Source organism: Narcine bancroftii, chromosome 7, assembly GCF_036971445.1.
Source record: "Narcine bancroftii isolate sNarBan1 chromosome 7, sNarBan1.hap1, whole genome shotgun sequence".
Taxonomy (NCBI): Eukaryota; Metazoa; Chordata; class Chondrichthyes; order Torpediniformes; family Narcinidae; genus Narcine; species Narcine bancroftii.
Genome location: NC_091475.1, coordinates 153,013,949 through 153,037,179, shown reverse-complemented (window position 1 = coordinate 153,037,179; position 23,231 = coordinate 153,013,949). Strand labels below are relative to the sequence as shown.

Below are 23,231 nucleotides of genomic sequence, written 5' to 3'. Positions count from 1 at the left end.
TACTTTTAATCAAATAATCATATGATGAAAATCAATACACTTATAAAATTCTGACAAACCTCTTATGAACCGAAAAGGAATACATTTTCTAAGTTGCTTGGGGCCTGCAATAAAGTTCATTCTAGCTGGATCGGTGCTGCTACTAAAAATGCAACATGAAAATGACAAAACAACTACTGTATAGAACCTATCACTCAACAATGCTAGTAGCAGTGCACCTCATGTCCCAACCTGGTAGAATAGTTTGCCAAAGTTGGGTGACTTGTTGGAATTGGCTGAAAATTCAATACCTCCAACCCCAACCTCATCATAATCTCCTTTGCCCTTGGGATTATTTTTGATGTCTAATTTTAAAGCTGGACAGTATAGAAAGATGCAAATCTTGGCATCCAAGCCATCAACAATTCAAAAATTCATCTTTTAATAATATTCTGAATGTTTCTTTTATTTAATCAGATTTACAACAACATTCTTCGATTGTTCAGACTCTGAAACGAAATTAATATGCAACCAGCAAATCTGCATTAAAAACTCCATTAATGAAAGTTTACAAACTCCATTCCATGTGAAATTTGAATGATCAAACCAAGCCATCATTCAGAGCTAGCCATCCGCAGATACTGTCAAATTCTTTTTATGTTGTAGATTAATGATTTGGATTAAATAGGCTTGTTGCCAAGTTTACTGATGATATGAAAGTAGGTGGAGGAGCAGGTAGCATAGAGGAAACACAAAGGCTGCAGGACTGAGACAGAATGGGTAAAGAAGTGTCAAATAAAATACAACGCGGGAAAGTCACGTACTTTGGTAGAAAAATATAAACGAGCAGAATAATTTCTTAAAATGGGAAGAAAATTGAAAATATCCAGATGAAGAGAGACCTGAGAGTCCTTGTACAGGACAGCCTGAACTTGCAGGTTGAGTCAGTGATGTGATGTTGAGGCTTCACAAGGGTGAGACCTCACTTGGAGGAGGACCAGGCCTTACTTGGGAGGATTCTGAGCAGTTTTGGATTCCTCATTTAAGAAAGGATTTGTGACATTGGAGAAGGTTGCAGGAATGAAAGGGTGATCATATTGACAGGTCTTGGCCTGCACTCATTGGAATTTAAGAGAATGAGGGGGGGGTGGGGGGTGGTAGGAGGAAAATCACACTGAATCATACTAAATGTTGAAAGTTGTGGACAGAGTAGATGTAGAAAGGTTGACTACCATGGTGGGAGAGTCCAGGACAAGAAGGCACAGCTTCAAGGTTGAAGGGTGTCTGCTTAGAACAGATGCAGTGGAATTCCTTCAGCCAGAAGGTGGTAAATCTGTGGAATTTGTTGCCACAAGCAGTTGCGGAGGCCAGGTCATTGGGTGTATTTAAGGCAGAGATTGATAGGTTCTTGATTAGCCACAGTATCAAAGGCTATGGGGAGAAGGCTAGGTAGTGGAGGTGAGTAGGAAAATGGATGATTAAATGGCAGGGCACTCTCAGTGGGCTGACTGGCTTGCTTCTGCTCCTATATCTTGTGAAATAGTAAATCAAGAATGCAAATTACATTATTTTTCTTTACACTTTGACACCCCCCATACCAATGGGCTCTTGAATCCTATGCCAGATCTAACAAGAGACTGGAAACGAACCAATTTTTCAGAATGTATGTTTTGGAAAATATATTAAGTCCATGATGTCCAGTTGCAAAATTTTCAGTAGCATAAATTGGAGATTGCTAAACCTTAACTGCACCTGCATTGAAAAATGCCAGCTGTTTCATATATAACTGCCAGCAAAACCCTCACCTTAGCTTGTGTTGATGCTTGTCCAATAATTGTGCAAAAGCCTATAATGATTTTTCCTTCTAAGTTGACACATCAAGACTATTAAATTACAAGTCAACAAGGAAGACAAATTATTTTAAGATCCATTTAAAATTTCATCATATTGTATCATTTAAATGTGATCTTCCATGGTGATATTGTTATTATCTACTGTCTGATTAACAGAATCTGAAATGCAGAACTAAAATCTCTGCTACTTAATGGTACATTTTGTAATAAGCTTCATTTCTTCATCTGGTTTAACACGAGCAAAGTAATACAATAGCATTTTCCCTACATGTTTTCCGAGAGGACTTCCCATTGTCCAAAATATTTTCAGGTGCTAGAAGATGTAGTACAATTACATTGTTCAAATATTTTGCTTATTCACATGTAATTTAGTGGAAAATGTGCACTAATTCTACACAAAATCAGTTGTATTTTTATAATTATTGGAGTAACAACCGTCATAATTTTTTTAAATGAACGACTCTGGAGAATGATTTACGTACTTCCCCACTTACACAGGAGTTTTACATTGTAAAGGAATTAAAATCAACTTACTGTTTCTGCTTTAACCCACACATGCTTGCTTTGAGTACACCCTGCTTGGGCCAGGAAAGAATTGAAATCTGAAGTTTTTCTCTTGCAACAGCTCCAGTATTTCATTCTGGAGAAAATAAAATTATTAATCGGAGAATGTTTAAATTAGGAATTGGAAAAACTTAGTGCAAAGCAAAATATCACTTGGGAATCTTGAATTTGAATGGTAATTCTCTAATTCCAAAGTTTTCTCTTAAAATATCAAGAATTTGGGATTGCTTTACATCAGCATTACTCACTCACTCAAAAATTGATCTCTTTTGTAGGGACAGCCTTAGAGCGATTCATACTTTAATAATACAAGGACAGCTGAAAGCCAGTCAGTCAATAGTGCTATGACCTCACACCTTCCCAGATTTAATCCTGATCTCTGGCTTGCGCAGTTGAACCATCTCCCTGTTATCACATGGATTTCCTCTGGTTTCTTGCCAGATCCTAAAAGCCTATGAGATTGTAAATGAGCAAGCCTTTGGAAAATTCCCCAGGGTATAGATGAGTGTTGGTATTGGAGGAGAATGGGAAATAATAAAAATCGTGATTAGTTGCCTCGATTTCTGCACTGACTCATTTAGCTGAAAGGTCTATTAACTTATTTATGCCAGTTGAGTGGAGCTATTAGTTAAAGCTAAATGTGTTAATTTACAATGTATTAATTAAAGAAAGATATTGACTAGCATACAATAGTCGATAATGTTTAACAGTTTTTCTCCTCTCTCCTCACAACCCCTCTTATTGGCTATTAAAGTCACTGACACAGCCAGGAACAACTTGTATTTATACAGCATATTCAACACAAAACATTTTAATCAAGATTTTGATACAAAATCATACAAGAAGATAGAAAAACACAAGCAAATATTTTTCAAATTGAATGTTTTAAAGAGTATCTGAGAGAGAAGGAGAAAAGACAAAGTCACAAGTCATTTTTGAATTTAATATTAGATCCTTAGCAGGTCAAAGACTCTGGAGCAACTAAAATCAACAATCCTTAAGAGGTTAGAACTGGAACATTGCAAATAAAATGGAACAGCAGAGGATAAAGAAAAAAATAGATTATGAAGCTTTGCCACTGATTATGTAATAAAATGCACAATGAACAAAACCAAAGCATTAAAGGTACATCATTTAGCAGTACATAATTTTCTATGGCACCTGTCAGTAGAAAATGTGCCAGTTTCTAGATTAAGCAGGCACCGATAAACTCATCAGAATTTATAGGTCAAAATGAAGACATCATATCTGAAATTATTCAGTGCTACACAATGGCACATGCACCTCATTAGTGAGTGAATTGAGGGCACAGTGATGCTTCTTGCAAACTTGCCATCTCATAGTATCAGAAATCTGGGTTTAATCCTGACCTCAGGTACTTTGCGTGAAGTACGCAGGTTTACCATGACTTCCAGGATTTTCTCAGGTGCTCCAATTTCCTTACACATCCCAAAAATGAGCACGTTATTAGGTTAAATTTTCCACTGTACATTGCACCCAGCATATCGAGGAGGAGGAGGTGAGTGGTAGAACCTTAGAGGGGAGAGGCAAATGGTTGATGGGAATGTGAGGGAATTTTAAAAAGGATTCATATACAATAAGTGTCTGTAGATGCTGGAATCTGTGGCCAAATACAATCTGCTGAAGCAGAGGAAATAAACAAATTGTTGATATTTCCAGCTGAAGCTCTTCATCAAGAAGTAAGAAAGTACGACAGAAGCAAGGTAAACAGGACAGGGTGGTAGGATATGTCAGGGGCCCCTGCCACATTGAGCAGTAGGTGAAATATGACAGGCAAATGCCAGACAAATGGGGGGAGGGGGGGGGGGAAGAGAGAGCAAAGTAAAATAAAGGGGTCAGATGGAGGAAAGATTAATTATTCAGGGTGGTGTGGGCAACTGGAAGACAAAGGCTGCCAATGCTGGAATCTGATGTGGAGAAAAGGTAATTTTAAAGAGAGACCCGATGGAAACAAAGGATGGGATGTGGTGGGGGAAAGAAGAAGAAAAAAAGGAAGAGCAGAAGGGTCTCTCATTACCTGAAATTAGAAAATTCTACATTCATACCACTGATTTTAGACTGCCCAGTGGAATATGTGGTGGTGTCCACAAATTTGTGTTGGGCCTCACTCCGGCAATGGAACAAGTATATGTGAGAGTGAGAAGGGAAGTTGAAGTGGTATGCCACCAGGATCTCAGGTTTATCACTAAAGATGAAGTGTAGGTGATCTACAAAATAATCCCCAAGTCTGCATTTGGTATCAGCGATGTAGAGTTCACATCAGGAGCATTGAATGCAGTAGATGCACCAGGAATGATGGAGAGGGATGAGTGGACAAGGGAAGGGTAGGTGTATCTGTCAGTGGGATCAGAACTGATTCTGCTTGACCCATTGAGTTCCTCTAGTACACTGTATTAGTACAAATGGATGATTGACAGTGTGTGTGGACTCAAGATTGAAGGGCCTGTTTCTATGCCGCCACCTCAAAGACTATCCTTAGAATAGTACAAGTTTGATGCAAGCCCCTACCCTTAATTTTCTTCCACTATCAATCAAAAGAATAAATGAAACTTTCAAGTGGCATTTTGCAGGGAACTTCATGAAAATTAAGCATACTTACCCTTCATGGAAAATTGGCACTCCAGAGTGATGAACACAAATCTCTTCATTGTTGCTTGCATCTAGAAAGGTCTTCAGGAATGATCAAGGACAAAGTTACATTTACACAAAAAAAAATGCATACTGAACTTTGTTCAAAAACATTTCCCTTCAAAATGGTCCCATACTGAATTGTTAGAAATTTTAATTTCTCCATTACCAACTAAACAGCAAAAGAACTGGGTATATTCATATAAATATTTCTCAAAATACTGCTGTAATTAAAAACATGCCTTTTGATTTTGAATTGTTACAAAGCATGATTAAACTTTCATAAAAATTTAAAAGTTAAGCAAAAATATAGATCACTTTGCCACAATTATTACTTTGTGTTTGGAAAACTAGCACTAGATTAAAACAATAATCAAAATGTTTTTTAAAAATTAGTCAATGCTATTAACATTAAAAATGGCAATGCTCATGGTCTAGTTGCTGTTATGTCCTGCCACCCAGTTAGAGGTCAATATTGGCCCTCCAAATCCAACTCAGGAATTTGAGAGTAATTAAAGGTGGGCATAAATGCTGCCCTCTCAAAGCTGCTTCATATAAAAAAAAAGCTGAGTATCAGCTTAACAGATGCTAAAATTGCAACAAATTTTTTAATATCACTGTTACCTTATTACAACCTGCATTTTTACATGTGGTTCCAATCTTTATTTCTTTTGTATCTGGTCCTATATTTGAAAAAAAAAATGTGAATAACAAACCTACAGTTTTTCTCATCCAGAGAGAATGCAAGAAAATTACAAGCTCAATACACAAAAGTGCTGAAGAAACTCAGCAGTTCATACCACATTTCTTGGAATAAAAGGGTAACCAAAGTTTCAGGCCTTTGTCAAGATATGAGCAAAAATCAGGCAAGGACCTGAATAAAAAATTGTGGAGAAGGAGAGGAGAGAGGAAGGGGCAGGGGAGGAATACAGGCAAACAGGAAAGAGATCATGGGAGAATATGGGTGGGAGAATAAAAAAAAATATTGAAAAGCAAGGGGGAAGAGGGAATGAAGAGGAAAGGGGGTTTAACAGAAACAGGGAAAGTCTATGTTAACACTGTCTGATTGAGAGTGCCAGACTGAATTGGCATCTACTATCAAGACATCAACCATCTCAACTTCTCCACTCCCTTTCCCTACTCTAATGTCAACCCCTTGGAACTCACTATCCTCAACTCTCTCCACATCAACACCTAATATTCCATATTACACTACAATCACAGCATCTCCAGCCTTTCCTGTTTAATTACATGATTGCAAAGAACATTTTCAAAGCTGTGTTTTTCATTATGCTAACAAGCGTAGAAAATGATGATTTTTCTTTCAAAATTTCTCTTACCCCAACATTGTTGCTAACCATTGGCACACACATTCAACTGTCAGTATAGATTATCAACTTGGATTTTTTTTTGTGCTTTAATAGTGTCCAAAATGACTTGCCTTTATTTTCTGGTCCATTGTCAGCAGGAATCTTTAATTTTTCTAGAGCTTTCTTCAATGTTGGAGAAACTTTTTGTTCCAATTTTACCAAAGGGGCATCTGGACTAATAGAAAAATAGTTGATAAGTAAATGCAGTCTTTTTTGAGAAAATTCGATTTAATTTAGGTTTATAAAACTGGCCAGGTCACTTCCCTCCTACACAAAATTTTCCAAATTAATATCCCCTAGAAAATTTTCTCCAAATGCTCTGTCTGCTAGCAAATGCATTAGCATGACAATTTTCCATGTAAAAACAAGGTCTTCTTAAGTTATCAATCCTCAAATCTCAGCCAGCTAAAGAAAATTGGATTGATTTTACTACAAACACAAGATCCATTCTGTAAAAGCATCCAAGTCAAAAGAAAAAAGGAAAATCCAAGTGAAAAAATTGAGCAAGTTATAATCAGAGCAATATTAAAACAAGAAAAAAGTAAGAATTGTATCGAAAAACCATTTAAATTTGCCCGATTTTCCTCAAATCCAAGTCACTAAATTAGAATATTTCTAGCATATTGCAAATTACAAGTTTGTTTTACAGCTCCACTCTGTCCTATTTTAACAGACATGCATGCATTTATCAGCAGTGTGAACATTGGCAAAATTGGGAAATATAATGAACTTTTAAAAAATTTGTTACCTAATAGGTACAATTATTACTCCTGACCAACACATGAATTACACACTGGCAGTTAAGGAAAACAAAGAGTTGGTATGACTGGGTCTTTTCTCAGGATGGATGGATGAAACTAGTTAGTACCCGGATCCTCATTTGTTTATGATGTAAATTGATGACCTGAAGGAGCAAACAAGTTTCCAAATTTGCAAATTATATGAAAATAAGTGGAAGGGCATGTCATGAGGACAATATGATTCTGCAATATGATATAACCAGAGCAATGGGAATAAACTCAATATGGGAAAATGCAAGGCCATACACTTTGGGAAAAGGAATCAAGAAATGGCAAATAAATCAAGTTAAAATGAACAAGGCAGTCTAATGCCGAGGTCACAAAAATTAGCAGGTAGGTCCAACAAGTAGTTTATTGTGAAGCAAATGGAGTTTAAAAGTAGGGAGGATATATCAGAGTTATACAGAGTGTTGGTGAGGCCACACTTAGAATACTGTACACTTTTAGTCTTTTTAACCCAAATTTAAAAAAAAAATCACTGGGGGCAATAAAAAGGATATTTTGGGAAATTACTGGGATGAGAGCATTGTTCTATAAAGAGGTCTGTGTTTAGAAGAATGAGGGGTGACCTTACTCAAACATAAAAACTCATGAGGGAACTTGACGTTAGATGTTTAAACTAATGCGTGATACACAAATAAGGAGATATAGGACAAATTTAAGGGGCTTCTTATTTAAAATCAAGATGTATACTTTTTTTTTGGCCTCAGTGCAGTGAGTGTAATCACTAGCAACAGGCAAGGTCTCAGAGGACTGGAAAATGCCTAGTTGTATCTTTACTCAGGAAGGGAAATAGAGATAATCCAAGAAAGTAGAGGCTATTTGGTAGATGGAAATATTCTGACTTGAGGTCAGTGACTATGTGTTGTATATGCTCAGTGACCCTCCCCCCACCCCATCCAACCTACTCTTAGTCGATTTTTGTAAATAATTTGTACAATGAAGTGAAGGGATGGGTCAGTAAGTTTTCAGATGACATGACTATGGTGTTATGGATAGTGTAGAAAGTTGTCACAGGTTACAATGGGATATAGACCAGATGCAGAGCTGAGAAGAGAAGTGGCAGAGTTCAATTTGGGTAAGTGTGAAGTGATACCCTTTGAAGGATCAAACCAAAAGATGGAGTGCAAGATTAATGGTAGAATGCAAAGCAGTGTGAAGGAACAGAGAGATCTTGGGACCCAAATCTGTAAATCCCTTAAAGCAAATGCGCAAGTTAATAGTGATTAAGAATGTGAGTTCAAAAACTGCAAGGTAATATTGTAGCTCTAAATAACTGGTTAGTCCACACTGAAGAGTATCATGTTCAGCTCTGGATGCCTCATTAGAAGAATGTGGAAGCTAATTAGAGAGGATGTAGAGATTTACCTGAATGCTGTGTGGAATAGAGAAAGGAGGTTGAGGAAGCTAGAATGTATTCTTTGGAGTGATAGAAGATGAAAGGTGACTTAATATAGCTGTATTAGATTATGGGGGGCATAAATGGAGTGGACAGCAATGTGCAGGACACTATTCCCTCCTCTTCCCACAGCAATAGGCAATATCAGAGTACATGAGTGGCAGAAAGTTAAGACGACACATGCACACACATAGAGGTGGGTACCTGAAATGTGCTGCCGGGGTAGCACAATAGAGGCTGATACAATAGAGACATTTAGATAGGCGTATGGATAGATGAAAAATGGATGATTATGGATTGGGAGGGAGGGAATGCCTATGTAGATCATGCATTAGGTTTTCATAGAACAGCACAAGATTGTGGGCTGACAGGCATATGCTGTGCTGTATTATTGTATGCTCAGTGATCCTATCTTGCATCAGTGGTAGGGATCTGTTGGATAAGATACTTCACAATAGGATGTACGTACATTTGGAAAGGCATGTTCATACAAGACTTTGTGGTGGGTAAGTCACATCTTAAATATTTGAGGTTTTTTTTTGAGTTGACAAAGATGGCTATGAGGGCAGGGTGATAGATGTTGTCTACATGGTCTTTTGTATGGCATTTGACAAGGTCCTTCAAGGTAGGCTGATTTGTAAGATATAAATGGATGGGATCCATGATGAACACAGTCTGTGCTATCATTCAACAAAATCACAGGTGATCAGACCAAGGTCAGCTCTACTCACCTATGCTTAACCCATAACCCTTAATTATCCTACTATGTAAAAAAAATCTGTCTCAAATATATTTAACAATGCAGCCTCTACTAGTTCCTTGGGCAGAGAATTCTACAGATTCATGACTCTCCAGAAACATTTCCTAATCTGTCTTAAAACTATTTCCCTGAATCTTGGCACTCTTTTCTTTACTTCTAGTCTTACATACCAGTGGAAACAACTTTCCTGGTTCTATACTGTCTATTCCTTTCTTTATTTTACATTTGTTTAAAATCCCCACTCATTTTCTAAACTTTAGCATGTACATTTCCAGGTGATTAATCACTCATCTCCTAACCCCCTCATCTCTCGAATCAACCTGGTGAACCTCCACTGCACCATCTCCAAGTAGGTCCTGCCTCAAGTAGACCAGAAATTCACAATGCTCCAGGTACTGCCTCAGCAGTACCCTACAGATGCAGCAAAACAGGTCAACCTTTAAAATCAACCCATCTAACAATGAAGTCCAACATTCCATTTGCCTTCCCGATTACCTGTTGCATCTGAAAACCAACCTTTTGTGATTCATGCACAAGAATACCCAATTCCCTCAACACAACAACCATTTAAATAATCTGATATATTTTTTCTCCCAAAGTGGACAAACTCACACTTACAGATGTTGTACTCTGTTCCATGCTTACTCACTCACTTAACCTATCTATATCTCTGTGCAGACTCTACATCCAAGCCATGATTTGCTTTTCCACTCAATTTAGTGTCATCAGCAAGCTACACTAGGTCCCCTTCTCCAAATCATTGTTGTACATTGTCATTAACGGATAGAGTAGACAGTCAGAATCTATTCCTCAGGGTAAAGATATCACATCCAAGATAACCAGATAATATTAAATGGCAGAGTTGCTTTACAGGCCTGGTCACCTTCCCTGGCTATTTTTTCTGGTGATCTTGTATTCAGTGTTCTCCCTGAGAGTTCTCCATTGGGATTTAAGTTCCCAGCATTTAATTCTAAGTTGATGCAGTTTAAAAGGCATCAGGAACAAGATAGTCAAATATTCTTTAGAACTTGGAAACCAGCAAGGAATTAAAAATCGGTAAAGAAAAACTTCTTACATTTAAAAGCTAAAGATACAAACCCACAATTGAAGTAACTTAATGGAAACTACTTGCACTTGTTCGAGGCCATGGCTACCATTCATTTGAATGGGCTGCTCTCATTGTGCAAAGTCACCACTAGATCAAGTGAATTTCCAGGTAAAGAGCTTGGAATTTGGGGAAGATCAAGCCGCTCCACTGAAACTCATGAGATTTCAATCTACACAGCAAGGAGATAGCAGCTATCAATACTGGTACCAGAAATTGGGACTTCTGCAAAGCTAAATTGACAAATTTCAGCTTCTAGGATGATCTGTCCCTGTTCAGTTCATCATATAACATTTTTGTTGATTTGCTATTTTTAGTGCATTCTTTAATTGCGCAAGTGTGCTTTGTACATATGTGACCTCATTCTCCAAAAACATTATCAACTCAAGTTTCAGTTTACACAAAGGAAAAAAACCTCAATTCACAATCTAATGATCTATCTAAGGTGCCCTTAACTGCAACATACATTCCAGCAGTATGGTTCATAGGAGTATTTTTTTTAAATATAAACTATAATAAATGAAAACAGGAGTGCATTTTCATGTATTTTCTATTTTAAATATCTATTTACCTTGGTCTTATAATTGTTTCAACTGGTTTTCGGTTCAGGACAGCATTCTCATTGAATTTGGGCTTTAGCACCAATTCTGATGAGGTCTTCACTTCAGGCTTGACTGGCTCAGGGGGCTTTACGTTATTGTGCCGTCCTTTGGTGCAACCCTAAGAACGTTCAAAATTCTATCTTTCAAACACATTCTATAGCTCCTTTCAATGTAGTTTACTTAGGAATGAAGTGAAAATATAATCACGCTGTTACATCCTCACCTAATATAGCCTGTTTACAGATGTGCTGACAATTTTAATGAGCAATCTAAATATAATACATTTAACCAAAATTGATAATGTAACTTAAGAATTATTCAATGGAAGCTTCAACATCTGAAATGTTATTTTATACATCCTCTTCATTACATTTTAAAAGATTCAAGCAGGGCCTGGATATATATCAAATAAAATTATATGCAGAAATATCAGCATTAAAACCTGAAAAACTGTCATAGGTTTAGCTTTTAATTGCAGCCATTGTGAAACAGTTTATTCACGTTTAATACCTAAACACACAAAAAATTTGGCTGGTAAAAGATATTCAGTAAAAATGGAAAATATCCATACTGTAAACTGGAGATATCAATAAAAATTATCAATGTAACTGATACCACTAATCTATGCTAGGATTTGCTTTTCATTATAAGGAACAAACCAAAGTCTGTGAGAACTCAATTTAGTTACACTGGATCATTGAGCATAACTACATTTAAACTTGACAAATTTTTGTTCATATAATGAAGCAACATATGGCAAGTGTGGATTGAGGAAAAAGTAGCTTTTTGAATGAAGTGCCATCAGTAATAAATTTTATTTTGTACTAATTTTCCCAAATTTCACAAATTCTGTAGAAACACCATCCAAGACCTGGTATCAGATTGCTCATTCAAACCAATATCTGCTGCATTGAGATTCTCAAAAATATGTTGAATTTAATCACATGCTTTGCTGTATTTGCAAAGCATTATGAATTCTATCATGGTCTTCTTTTTAAACTGAAGTACCTGTTTGTTCAGCTACAGCAAGAATAAATTTCAGTGCATATGTATATTGTACAATGTATATGACTGTACACAAACTAAATCAAAGATTTTATCAATATTCTATCAACCTATCATTTTGATCAGGAAACATAAATTTAAAATTACATGAAATGAAAATCTTTCATACCACAATACTCAAGAAATCTGAAAAATCTGTGGTTCGTCGCTTACAGCAAGACCACCCCTATGAAACAAAAACATTCCTGTAAATTATATGATTAGCTACAAGTCTCATGTTTCTGTAATTCACAACAGTATTTCAATAATTATCACAAAATTTTATTTGATGACACTACAACTGTAGTGTCCATAGCAAAAAAATTATTTCATACCTCTTTGATGGATGCAACAGCAGATACAAAAGCTTATAGTATTAGAAAATATTAATGAGACTTTAAAGTGGTGATTGTTCCAAATTTACCTATTACTTTCATCATCTTATTTTTCCACTGAAGTTCAGACTTTTCTCCACAATGATCCTTATCAAAATTCTCTGTGATCTTCTTTGCATAACATAATCTCTTTGGGATAAAAAATATTATCTACTTTAAAAATAGGTCAAATTTAAACACATGCGATAGCATTGCTGAACTTCCGGTAGAAAAAGGTTGTCCGAAAAAAAACTGACCTGCTGGACTGATCCATTTTGATCCTGATCAGTCAAATACTATAGTCCACAAGAGCAAAAAACTGCAAGTTGTGCTGTAATGCATCCTTTTTTTGGGAGGAGGGAAACAGGCAAGATGATGTTAGCGCATAAACCACTTTTTATACGCTAACTTTACCAAGTTCATAACTTTTTTTTCCCCTGAGCCCAGCAACCGAGAATAAGTGCAAAAGTGTAACTCATTTTTTTCATTAGTCATATGAAAAAAATGTTGGATTTCAAGTCTTGCACAAAAAAATCTCAAAATAGGGAAACCATCCAAGCCATTGCCTATATAGAACATTTATCAGCCCATGATGTTGTACCAACCAATCAAAACCCATTTCATCAATCTAACCCTTCCTAACTTCACAGCCCATAACTCGCCATTTTAAAAAAATGTGACTAAGAGTGTTTTTTTTTAACTATCGTAATTTTACCAGGCTCCACCACTACCCCAGCAATACATTCCAGGTACCCATCACTGTGAAAAAAAAACTTACCTCTGATGTCTCTCTTAATCTTTCCTCCATTTACCTTCAACAGATGTCCTCTGGTATTGGCTATTGCTGCTCTGTGAAAATCAGGCTGGCTTTCCAACACATCTATACCTCTCATATTCTTATATACCTCTATTATGTCATCTCTCATCTTCTGTCACTCTAAATGGTCAATGCCCTGAAACAAGACTAATTCTTCCTGATTTCAGAAGCCTAATAGCCTGAATATGCTTGAGATTGTCTGATCTCAGAAGCTAAGCAGGCTCAGTACTTGGAGGGGAGACCACCTAGTGCTGAAGGTGTCAGTGAAGGGCGCTGAACAAAGTGGCAACTCTCTGCCCAATAGACAAAAGTTAAAGAATTTCATGTACGTTACATTCTAAATGTAGTATTACGTGACAATATCGGAACCTTTACGTTACCCAATTACTCACCCCTGAAATGCTGCAGCTCCCACCAGTGAAGTCCCACCATAAATCACAACCATTAAAGTTGTAATTCATGTGATGATATAGTTCTAATATGTTTTTATTCACTATCAAATTGCTTTTGAACAAGAGAGGAATCATAGATACCTCATTTCAAACTATTGAAATTCCCCAATGAACAAGCAGATACCACCCAAATTGCAAAGTTAGGGCATCACTGTGGATTCTGTTTAGTTAGTCAGATCAGATGAGATAACAAGATTTAAAACTCTCAAAACTCTGAATATTTGTACTCATCCACTGGGATGTTATTCAGTTACTATCAGCAAAATCAAATGATCCAGTAGCCAAATAATACTTATTGAATAGATTTTCAGAAAAATTGATAAATACAGGATTTACAAAAGCATTAAAAAAATACCGAGAGGTGCACAAAAAGGGACATATCATTTTGGAATGGTACAATAGATAGCAAGAAAGAAGCTGTTGCTATATTATTACAGAGGACTCCAAGATAACAGTTGCATGATAAGCAGCACATATTGACAAAGCATCAGTATGTAACATCTTGGTGCTATGCATGGTTTAGCTTTAGAACTGATCAGTGTAAATCACAATTATGGAATGAATATTTAAATTGGTTTAATCAATACATTAGGCAGAATTTAAATTTGACTAATGTGCCTCCATGAGGGAAGGATGTAACAGAAAGAAAAGGCCACCTCTAATGGCCACAGAATGGTAGAGCAATGCCACAAAGATCTCTAAACAAGGAAAGTCAAGATGAACAAAATGGCTCCCATCAAAAAGCCACATGTTGGATCAGATTTCACTCTTATTGCCATTCCAGCAATCTGACAGTTGACAAAAGCCACATATTCAAAATGACTAAAAGGACACTGATATATTCAGGGCATTTGAAAGACTCTTAGGCACATGGATGAAAGAAATATAAAGGGTTATGAGGTAGGAAGGGTTTCATATAAAAAAAAATTGAGTAGAAATACATAGGTTGGAACAACATCGAGGGCCAAAGGGCCCGTACTGTGCTGGAGAACTGTTCTACAGTTGACATGCCTTCTGCTTTCTCCATATTTAAGCTAGTCTCAAATACTGCCACACATCAAACCTGGTGCCACTATGATCCAGTGTTAGGAGGCCCTCTAAATGCATGCATTCATAGTTCTTTTCTAGGAGCCAGTTGGTGTGAAAAAGGTCTCATCACAGCCCTGTGAACTTTCATCTTAAAGTCTGGAGTCCATCATTTCTCATTGTTATTGTCCCACAGAGCAAAAGAGCTCAGCTAGGCGTCAAGGTCACGTGGAGTGCACTAAAGGAAAAAGGAATCTCCACTAACTGGCTAGTTTATTTTCTTGGTTTGGTGTGGGGGAGATACAAGAGTCTATTAAATATTCTTTAAATTATTGTCATCACCTTATTTTGTATGGTTTGTTATTATACCAAATGGTGTCTTTATTCAAAATATTATGGAGGACCAGAAATTCAAGGCAGCACTATTTCCAGAACATGTGCCTTCCCGTGGCCATTGAAGGTGACCTTCTCCCTCTGCTGCTCCATCTACTCTTGTCACATGGAGCCACCTACTTAAATTCCACCAACTGTATTGACTGAACCAAATCTAATATTCCTTGTGTACTCTGAAGCCAAACCTTAAGTCGTTCCTATTTATTACTGATAGATCTCGGTGACATCGGATGATGTATGTGCGTGTTTCTCAGCACTTCTGACTGTTATCTTGGAGCCTTCTGAAACAGACCAATGTTTGGATGAACATTTATTTTGTATGGTTAAATGCAAGCAATGAGCATTATCCTCAGATATTATCATTGAAATATTTCACACATGAAGATCTTGAAGAGATAATTGGAATAATATGATTACGATTTTAAATGTGTGTTAATCTTGTAACCCTACCACAATATTCAGTTGTTAGAATGGAGCCTTAGGAAGGACACGGCCTACCTTCAATGCATCGTGAAACACAGGTACACCTGGGTGGTATGTACAAGCATCTTTAAAAAAGAAAAGGAAAAAAAAATCAACTGGTGACGATTATTGAAATTTAAGAAAGAGCTTCATAACCTCAGATTGGACCTTCAACCTAACAGTTGTTTTAGAAGAACAATCTCAGAACTGGGGCTGATACATCTCTATCAAAACTGGCCATTTCTGATAAAAGTTCATCAACTGACACTGTTTCTCTCTCCACTGATCTTGGTAATCTTTTGAAGATTTTCCACTATGTGTAGTTTTACATCAGAATTCCAGCATCTACAATAATTTTTCCTCTCCTATACACTATACACCTTGCACATACTGGATTGTTTTCTCACTTCCCTTTGGTTTCCTGTTGTCTTTTGTCGCCTCATATTTAAATCTGTGCAAGTGGCATAGATGATGCAGAGGAGGTTTCAAGGAGATTTACACAGGCTGAGTGTACAGGCATGAATGGGACAGAATACAAAATTGAAAAACATGAAGGCTTTCCCTTTGATCAAATAACTATTTAATGATGAGACATTCAATGTTCAGAAGGATCTGGATATGCTTGTATATTAATCTTTGAAAATTAACGTGAAGATACATTAAGCAATTTGGAAAGCAATCAGTAGGTTAGCCTCTACTGCAAAATGATCAGATGTAACAATAACAATATTTGAGGGAAATTATCAATGGACATATTGAGAATGCTTCAGGATTATTATGTATGGATCTGGTCTAAAACCCAAGTAGTGACAAACTTGTATTAAAGGAAATTTAACAAATGTAATCCAGATTGATTCTTCAAACAGGGAGAGAACTTTCCTGACAAGATTAAACAGAGCAGACACAACCACAAATTTAGAAATGAGAGATGATTTTAGTGAAACACAACAATTTTTAAAAAAAATAAGATTTACAGGATTGAGGTGTGTTTATTAAAACCTACTCAAATCAAGGACTAAATATTTTGTAAAGAATCACAGCATAAGTTATTACATTAAGAAGGTGGCATTTAATTATCAACCTATAATCTTATAAAAAAGGCTGACTCCAGCATCTATTATGTTGTTACATTTCATATAAAGTTTAAGGCAGCAGTGAGAACAGAGCATGTCTAGGTGGTTATGGATCCTTGATGATTGCTGCTGCTCTCCGATGGCAGCATTCCATGCAGATGTTCTCGATGGGGGGGGGGGGGGGGGGGGGGTGAAGAGAAGAGTTTTGTCTGTGATGTACTGGCCTGTTTCCACTATCTTTTGCAGGGCTCCTTGCTTAGAGGTATTGGTGCCCCACCCCCCCCCCCCACCCCCATACCAGGCTGTGATGCAGTCAATCATCACAATTTCTACTAAACTGTAAAATTTGCCAAGTTTTCTGATGACATACCAAGCTTCCACAAACTCCTGAGTAAGTAGAGGCGCTGATGTGCTTTCTTCACAATGGGCCCAGCAAAGGTCGTCTGACTCCCAGGAATTTTAATTTGTTCACCCTCTCCACCTCCGATTTGACATTACCTCTGGGTTTCCTTTCCAAAGTTTTACAATTAGCTCCTTGGTCTTGGTGAAATCAAGTGAGAGGCTGGCTGTTCATATAACCACTTACAGCACAGAACAGGCCAGTTCGGCCCTACTAGTCCATGCCGTAACAAATCCCCACCCTCCTAGTCCCACTGACCAGCACCCGGTCCATACCCCTCCAGTCCTCTCCTATCCCTGTAACTATCCAGTCTTTCCTTAAAAGTAACCAATGATCCTGTCTCAACCACGTCTGCTGTAAGCTCATTCCACATCCCCACCACCCTTTGCGTCAAGAAATTTCCCCTCATGTTCCCCTTATAATTTTCTCCCTTCAATCTTAAACCATGCCATCTAGTTTGAATCTCCCCCACTCTTAATTGAAAAAGCCTATCCACGTTTACTCTGTCCCTTTTAAAATCTTAAACACCTCTATCAAGCCCCCCCTCAATCTTCTACGCTCCAAAGAAAAAAGCCCCAGTCTGCACAACCTTTCCCTGTAATTCAAACCTTGAAATCCTGTCAACATTCTCGTGAACCTTCTCTGTACTCTCTCTACTTTGTTTATATCTTTCCTATAATTTGGTGACCAAAACTGTACACAGTACTCCATTGCCTCACCAATGCCTTGTACAATTTCATCATAACCTCCCTGCTCTTGAATTCAATACTCCGATTTATGAAGGCCAACATTCTAAATGCCTTCTTCACCACACCATCTACTTGAGTATCAGCCTTGAGGGTACTATTTACCACAACTCCTAAATCCCTTTGTTGCTCTGCACATCTCAATAGCCTACCATTTAATGCATATGACCTATTTAGATTCGCCTTTCCAAAATGTAACACCTCACACTTATCTGTATTAAATTCCATCAGCCATTTCTCAGCCCACACCTCCAGCCTCCTAAATCACCTTTTAATCTATGGTAATCTTCCTCACTGTCCACAACACCACCAATCTTTGTATCATCTGCAAACTTGCTTATCCAATTCTCCACCCCTACTTCCAGATCGTTAATATATATAACAAACAATAGTGGACCGAGGACCGATCCCTGAGGAACTCCACTAGTCACCGGCCTCCAATTGGACAAACAATTTTCTACCACTACTCTCTAACACCTCCCATCCAACCATTGCTGAATCCATTTCACTACCTCCTCATTTATACCTAATGCCTCCACCTTTTTTTCCTAACACCATTCAGCCAAATTTTCAATCTCCCTCCTATATTGCCACCCATTTTAATCCAGCCCACTACAGTGGTATCATCAGAAAATTTGTAAATGATGTGGTCGTCCTACCAAGCCATAAAGCAAGTAAAGCAAAGGTGCAAGTATGTAGTCCTGATGGAGACTGTGAAGGAGATGTTCTTGTCAATCCGCACTGAATGTGGTCCTGGAGGTGAAGAAATCCAGAATTCATTTACATGGTGGAATATTGAGACCCAGGTCTCGAAGTTTGCTAGTCAGTTTTGAGGGGATAATGATGCTGAATGCCAAACTGGAGTCAATAAAGAGCATCCTGATGTATGCCAGGTGTTCCAGGGGTTAGGGTAGAGCCAATGAGATAGCATCTGCTGTAGCTTTAGACAGCAACTTGGAACAGTTCTGTGTTGCCGTTCGGACAGGAGCTGAAATGCTTCAACACCAGCCTCTCAAAAGACTATCACTATGGATGTGAGTCCCACTATTCTGGACAACCACACTTCTTCACACAAATTGGCAATTAATGTCAGCCATAAAATCATTTTTAACATCAAACAGCAATAAAAGCTTAAAATTCTTTCTATCTCCAACAAGATTATTTTTCTTTAAAAAGGCCATTATCAATGGATCATGTGGTTCCCATTCTCTAATAAAAATACTTAATTGAGGAAAATCTGCATTTAAGGTCAACTCCCAAGGGAGTCAACAAGAACTGAAGTTGAGTGTCAAGTGTATCAAAACAATGGATCCCTGAATAACAAATAAAATGACTGGCAAGAAGGGCAGTGGACATAAGCAATTGGTGGCTTATCTGACAGTCAGTTACCAGAGATTAACTTTAACTGCAGAACGCCGTTCAAATTAGAACGGTGTGTGGCGGTCTGCCTCTGTGGAGATCGAGTCGGCACATCGCGCTGCACACTGTAACACGTCCCTTAACACAGCGCAGTTGAAAGCTGGAACAGTACAAGACCAGCAGCCCTAAAATGATCAATAACAAGCCGGGGAAGAAGGCTATTCATATTCAATAATGTTCCCACTTGCTATTGTTATTCAAGCAGCTGATGTCAGCCAATCAAACAAACAGCGGGAACTCCAACTGCATAAAAGGAGCCTTTCCAACCTCAATAAATCTCAGAGCTTAACCTCCCACTCTGTGAGTGTGTGTTCCTTTGTAGCAGTCGGCTACAATTGGTGACCCCGACGGTTTAGACGGCATCTAAACCCAGCGATGGATAGTGAAGCTGCAATCAGCACAGTTGGCCTCAAGCTCCCAACGTTCTGGACAGTTCAACACAGCATCTGGTTTGACCAGGCTGAGGCTAAGTTCCAGATTTGGCCAAGGTGGCTGGCCATCGAGAGAGTGTCCTATACGTATGGGATTGCCTTTCCAGTAGACAATTCTTGGTGGATACAGGAGCGGAGGTCAGCATGATGCCCCAGACAGGTTTGGACACTAGATGAGGCAAGCGGGCCCCATGTTGAGGGCTTTCAACAACAGCAGCATATGCACCTATGGCACGCATAGGGCCAAGCTGCAGTTTGGAGGCAGTTACTTCTCGTGGGAGTTCATGCTGACCACAGTGGAACAGCCACTCCTCGTAGTGGACTTCCTGAGGGCCCACAGCTTCCTCATCGACCTCCAGAGCAAGAGACGTGCACGCAGAGACGTTCCAAACTTTTGCACTGAGAGGTGCTGGGCTCCCGGCACTGCACCTGGACTCTGTCTATCGCTCAGATGAATTCTCCAGTGCCTAATGCCCAGCAATCCTTTCCCCTCAGTTTATGGTGGAGGTGCCTCAACATGGTGTCAGGCATCATATCCTTAACAAGGGTTCACCTCTCCATGCAGGGGCGAGAAGACTTACCCCGGAGAAGCTCCAACTGTCCAAGGAGGAGTTCTGCAAGCTTGAGGAGTTCTGCAGTCTTGAGGACTTCTGCAGTCTTGAGGACTTCTGCAGTCTTGAGGACTTCTGCAGTCTTGAGGACTTCTGCAGTCTTGAGGACTTCTGCAGTCTTGAGGACTTCTGCAGTCTTGAGGACTTCTGCAGTCTTGAGGACTTCTGCAGTCTTGAGGACTTCTGCAGTCTTGAGGACTTCTGCAGTCTTGAGGACTTCTGCAGTCTTGAGGACTTCTGCAGTCTTGAGGACTTCTGCAGTCTTGAGGACTTCTGCAGTCTTGAGGACTTCTGCAGTCTTGAGGACTTCTGCAGTCTTGAGGACTTCTGCAGTCTTGAGGACTTCTGCAGTCTTGAGGACTTCTGCAGTCTTGAGGACTTCTGCAGTCTTGAGGACTTCTGCAGTCTTGAGGACTTCTGCAGTCTTGAGGACTTCTGCAGTCTTGAGGACTTCTGCAGTCTTGAGGACTTCTGCAGTCTTGAGGACTTCTGCAGTCTTGAGGACTTCTGCAGTCTTGAGGACTTCTGCAGTCTTGAGGACTTCTGCAGTCTTGAGGACTTCTGCAGTCTTGAGGACTTCTGCAGTCTTGAGGACTTCTGCAGTCTTGAGGACTTCTGCAGTCTTGAGGACTTCTGCAGTCTTGAGGACTTCTGCAGTCTTGAGGACTTCTGCAGTCTTGAGGACTTCTGCAGTCTTGAGGACTTCTGCAGTCTTGAGAACTTCTGCAGTCTTGAGGACTTCTGCAGTCTTGAGGACTTCTGCAGTCTTGAGGACTTCTGCAGTCTTGAGGACTTCTGCAGTCTTGAGGACTTCTGCAGTCTTGAGGACTTCTGCAGTCTTGAGGACTTCTGCAGTCTTGAGGACTTCTGCAGTCTTGAGGACTTCTGCAGTCTTGAGGACTTCTGCAGTCTTGAGGACTTCTGCAGTCTTGAGGACTTCTGCAGTCTTGAGGACTTCTGCAGTCTTGAGGACTTCTGCAGTCTTGAGGACTTCTGCAGTCTTGAGGACTTCTGCAGTCTTGAGGACTTCTGCAAGCATCTGGGGGCTAGAGATCGTGTGGCAACTACCATCAGCTTAACAAGGCTGCCACTCCAGATTGTTATCCCATGCTGCATATCCAGGACATTGTGGCAAACCTGCACAGAGCAACGATCTTCTCCAAAGTGGACTTGGTCCGAGGGTACCACCAAATCGCAGTGGACCCTGGCAACATCCCCAAGATGGCCATCATCACTCCATTCGGGTTGTTCAAGTTCCTGAGGATGCCATTCGGGCTAAAGAACGCGGCATAGACCTTCCAGCGACTGATGGGCATGGTGGGCCGAGACTTGGACAGCACCTTCATCTACTTAGACGATATCCTGGTTGCGAGCAGAACCCGGCAGGAACATCTACAACACCTCCGAAGCCTCTACAGTCACCGACATGAGTTCGGCCTTACTACCAACCAGGCTAAATGTCAGTTCGGGCTGAGCACGATTGGGTTCCTGGGTCATAGGATTACCAAATACGGGGCCACACCACTACCCTGCAAGGTGGAGGCTATCCTCAACTTCCCGAGGCCCAGTATGACCAAAGGACTGCAGGAGTTTGTGGGGATGGTCAACTTTTAATCGCAGATTCATCCCCACAGCAGCTCAAACCATTCTCTGTCACTTCTGGTACTTCCTAGAGGAAAGGGTTTTCATGGACCACAAGCCACTGACGTTCGCCCTGGCCAAGATCTCCGACCCCTGGTCAGCCCGCCAGCAGAGACCCTTGTCTTGCATCTCGGAGTACACCGCGACCTTCCGCTACTGCGAACATCACTCTGGTTCACAGTGCCCGTTTAACATTTGCAGCAGCGGGACATTGCTGAGATGGGGTGGGGGGGCGTGATTGATGGTGGGGGTGGCAACTGACAGGGGTGAGATTGACTGATGGGGGGTGATTGATGGTGGGTGGTGACTAATGGGGGGATTGACTGACGGCTGATGAAGGGGTGGCGGAGTCTTACTGACAGTTCCCGTGAGTCCGTGACACGTCACTTACCGCGTCATTGTGGGGGCAGGATCCCCCTTAAATCGTTGGGTTGGCAATTTAATGGATCAATCCCCCTGCAGTTTAAAAGGTGCTTTACCCCAGTAATCGCACACCTGGTCCCAGGAGGGCCACCCAGGTGCTGCAGTTTAAAAGAGCCTAGAGATTCAGGTGAAAGGAGGCCAGAGGGAGATACCCAACCAAGACGTTCATTAAAGGTTTCATCCAGAGTGCCGCCGTGGGGAGAAACGACGATGCAATCCCAACAGCAGGAGCTCCAAAGTGAAGAAGTCGACCGGAGCTGCACGGGGCTAACACGGGTCGACCCACGTCCTGAGAGAGGAGGCGGAGGGGCACCGGCTGCCCCGTGTCCCCCTCCACTTACCATCGCTGTTCTTGTCGGGGTCGAACCGCTGCCCGCAGCTTGTATTGTAACACAACAGGGACATGGTCGCCGGCGATACACCCAGCAACCCCGCAGCCGCTCTGCACTCTCTCCGGAAACTCTCGCTGCTTCCGCACTCGTTCGCGAACATTCGATCCACGCCAAAGACCACGTCAGCGCGCGCGTGCGCAGGCCTGCGGGCGGGAAGAGCCGGACGCGACCTGCAACGTTGCCTTGGCAGTTCCTGGATACTGTGGAGTTTGTCCTGTGGTCAGTGGCGGATTGGGCTGACGCTCTCGAGGCGGCTAATTCCCGGGTCGATTTGGATCCCCCATGCCGGGTTCAGCGTTCACACTGATAGGTGAACTGGTAAATTGGCCGTTAATGACCAGGTTCAGGTGCCAGTGTGAAAGGAGGCTGAAGCCCAGGGGCCAGAAGGTGCACCATTGGAACCGCTAGTCAATATGGGCTTGCGTACGTTCCGGGTATACCCGTCA

General features: G+C 40.2%; 1 protein-coding gene across 1 annotated transcript in view; it reads right to left on the bottom strand.

The window, feature by feature from the left end:
* LOC138739233 (cysteine and histidine-rich domain-containing protein 1-like) overlaps window positions 1–22,891 on the bottom strand; it is a 29,364-nt gene extending 6,473 nt beyond the window's left edge. The window contains exons 1-8 of the mRNA XM_069890876.1: window positions 22,735–22,891; window positions 15,686–15,735; window positions 12,256–12,312; window positions 11,051–11,199; window positions 6,487–6,590; window positions 5,670–5,728; window positions 5,017–5,087; window positions 2,367–2,472 (exon numbers count right to left, since the gene is read on the bottom strand). Of these exons, the coding sequence (XP_069746977.1) occupies window positions 2,367–2,472; window positions 5,017–5,087; window positions 5,670–5,728; window positions 6,487–6,590; window positions 11,051–11,199; window positions 12,256–12,312; window positions 15,686–15,735; window positions 22,735–22,885 (747 nt within the window). The 5' untranslated portion in view covers window positions 22,886–22,891. The remainder of the gene's footprint in view (window positions 1–2,366; window positions 2,473–5,016; window positions 5,088–5,669; window positions 5,729–6,486; window positions 6,591–11,050; window positions 11,200–12,255; window positions 12,313–15,685; window positions 15,736–22,734) is intronic.
* Window positions 22,892–23,231: the final 340 nt, after the last annotated feature.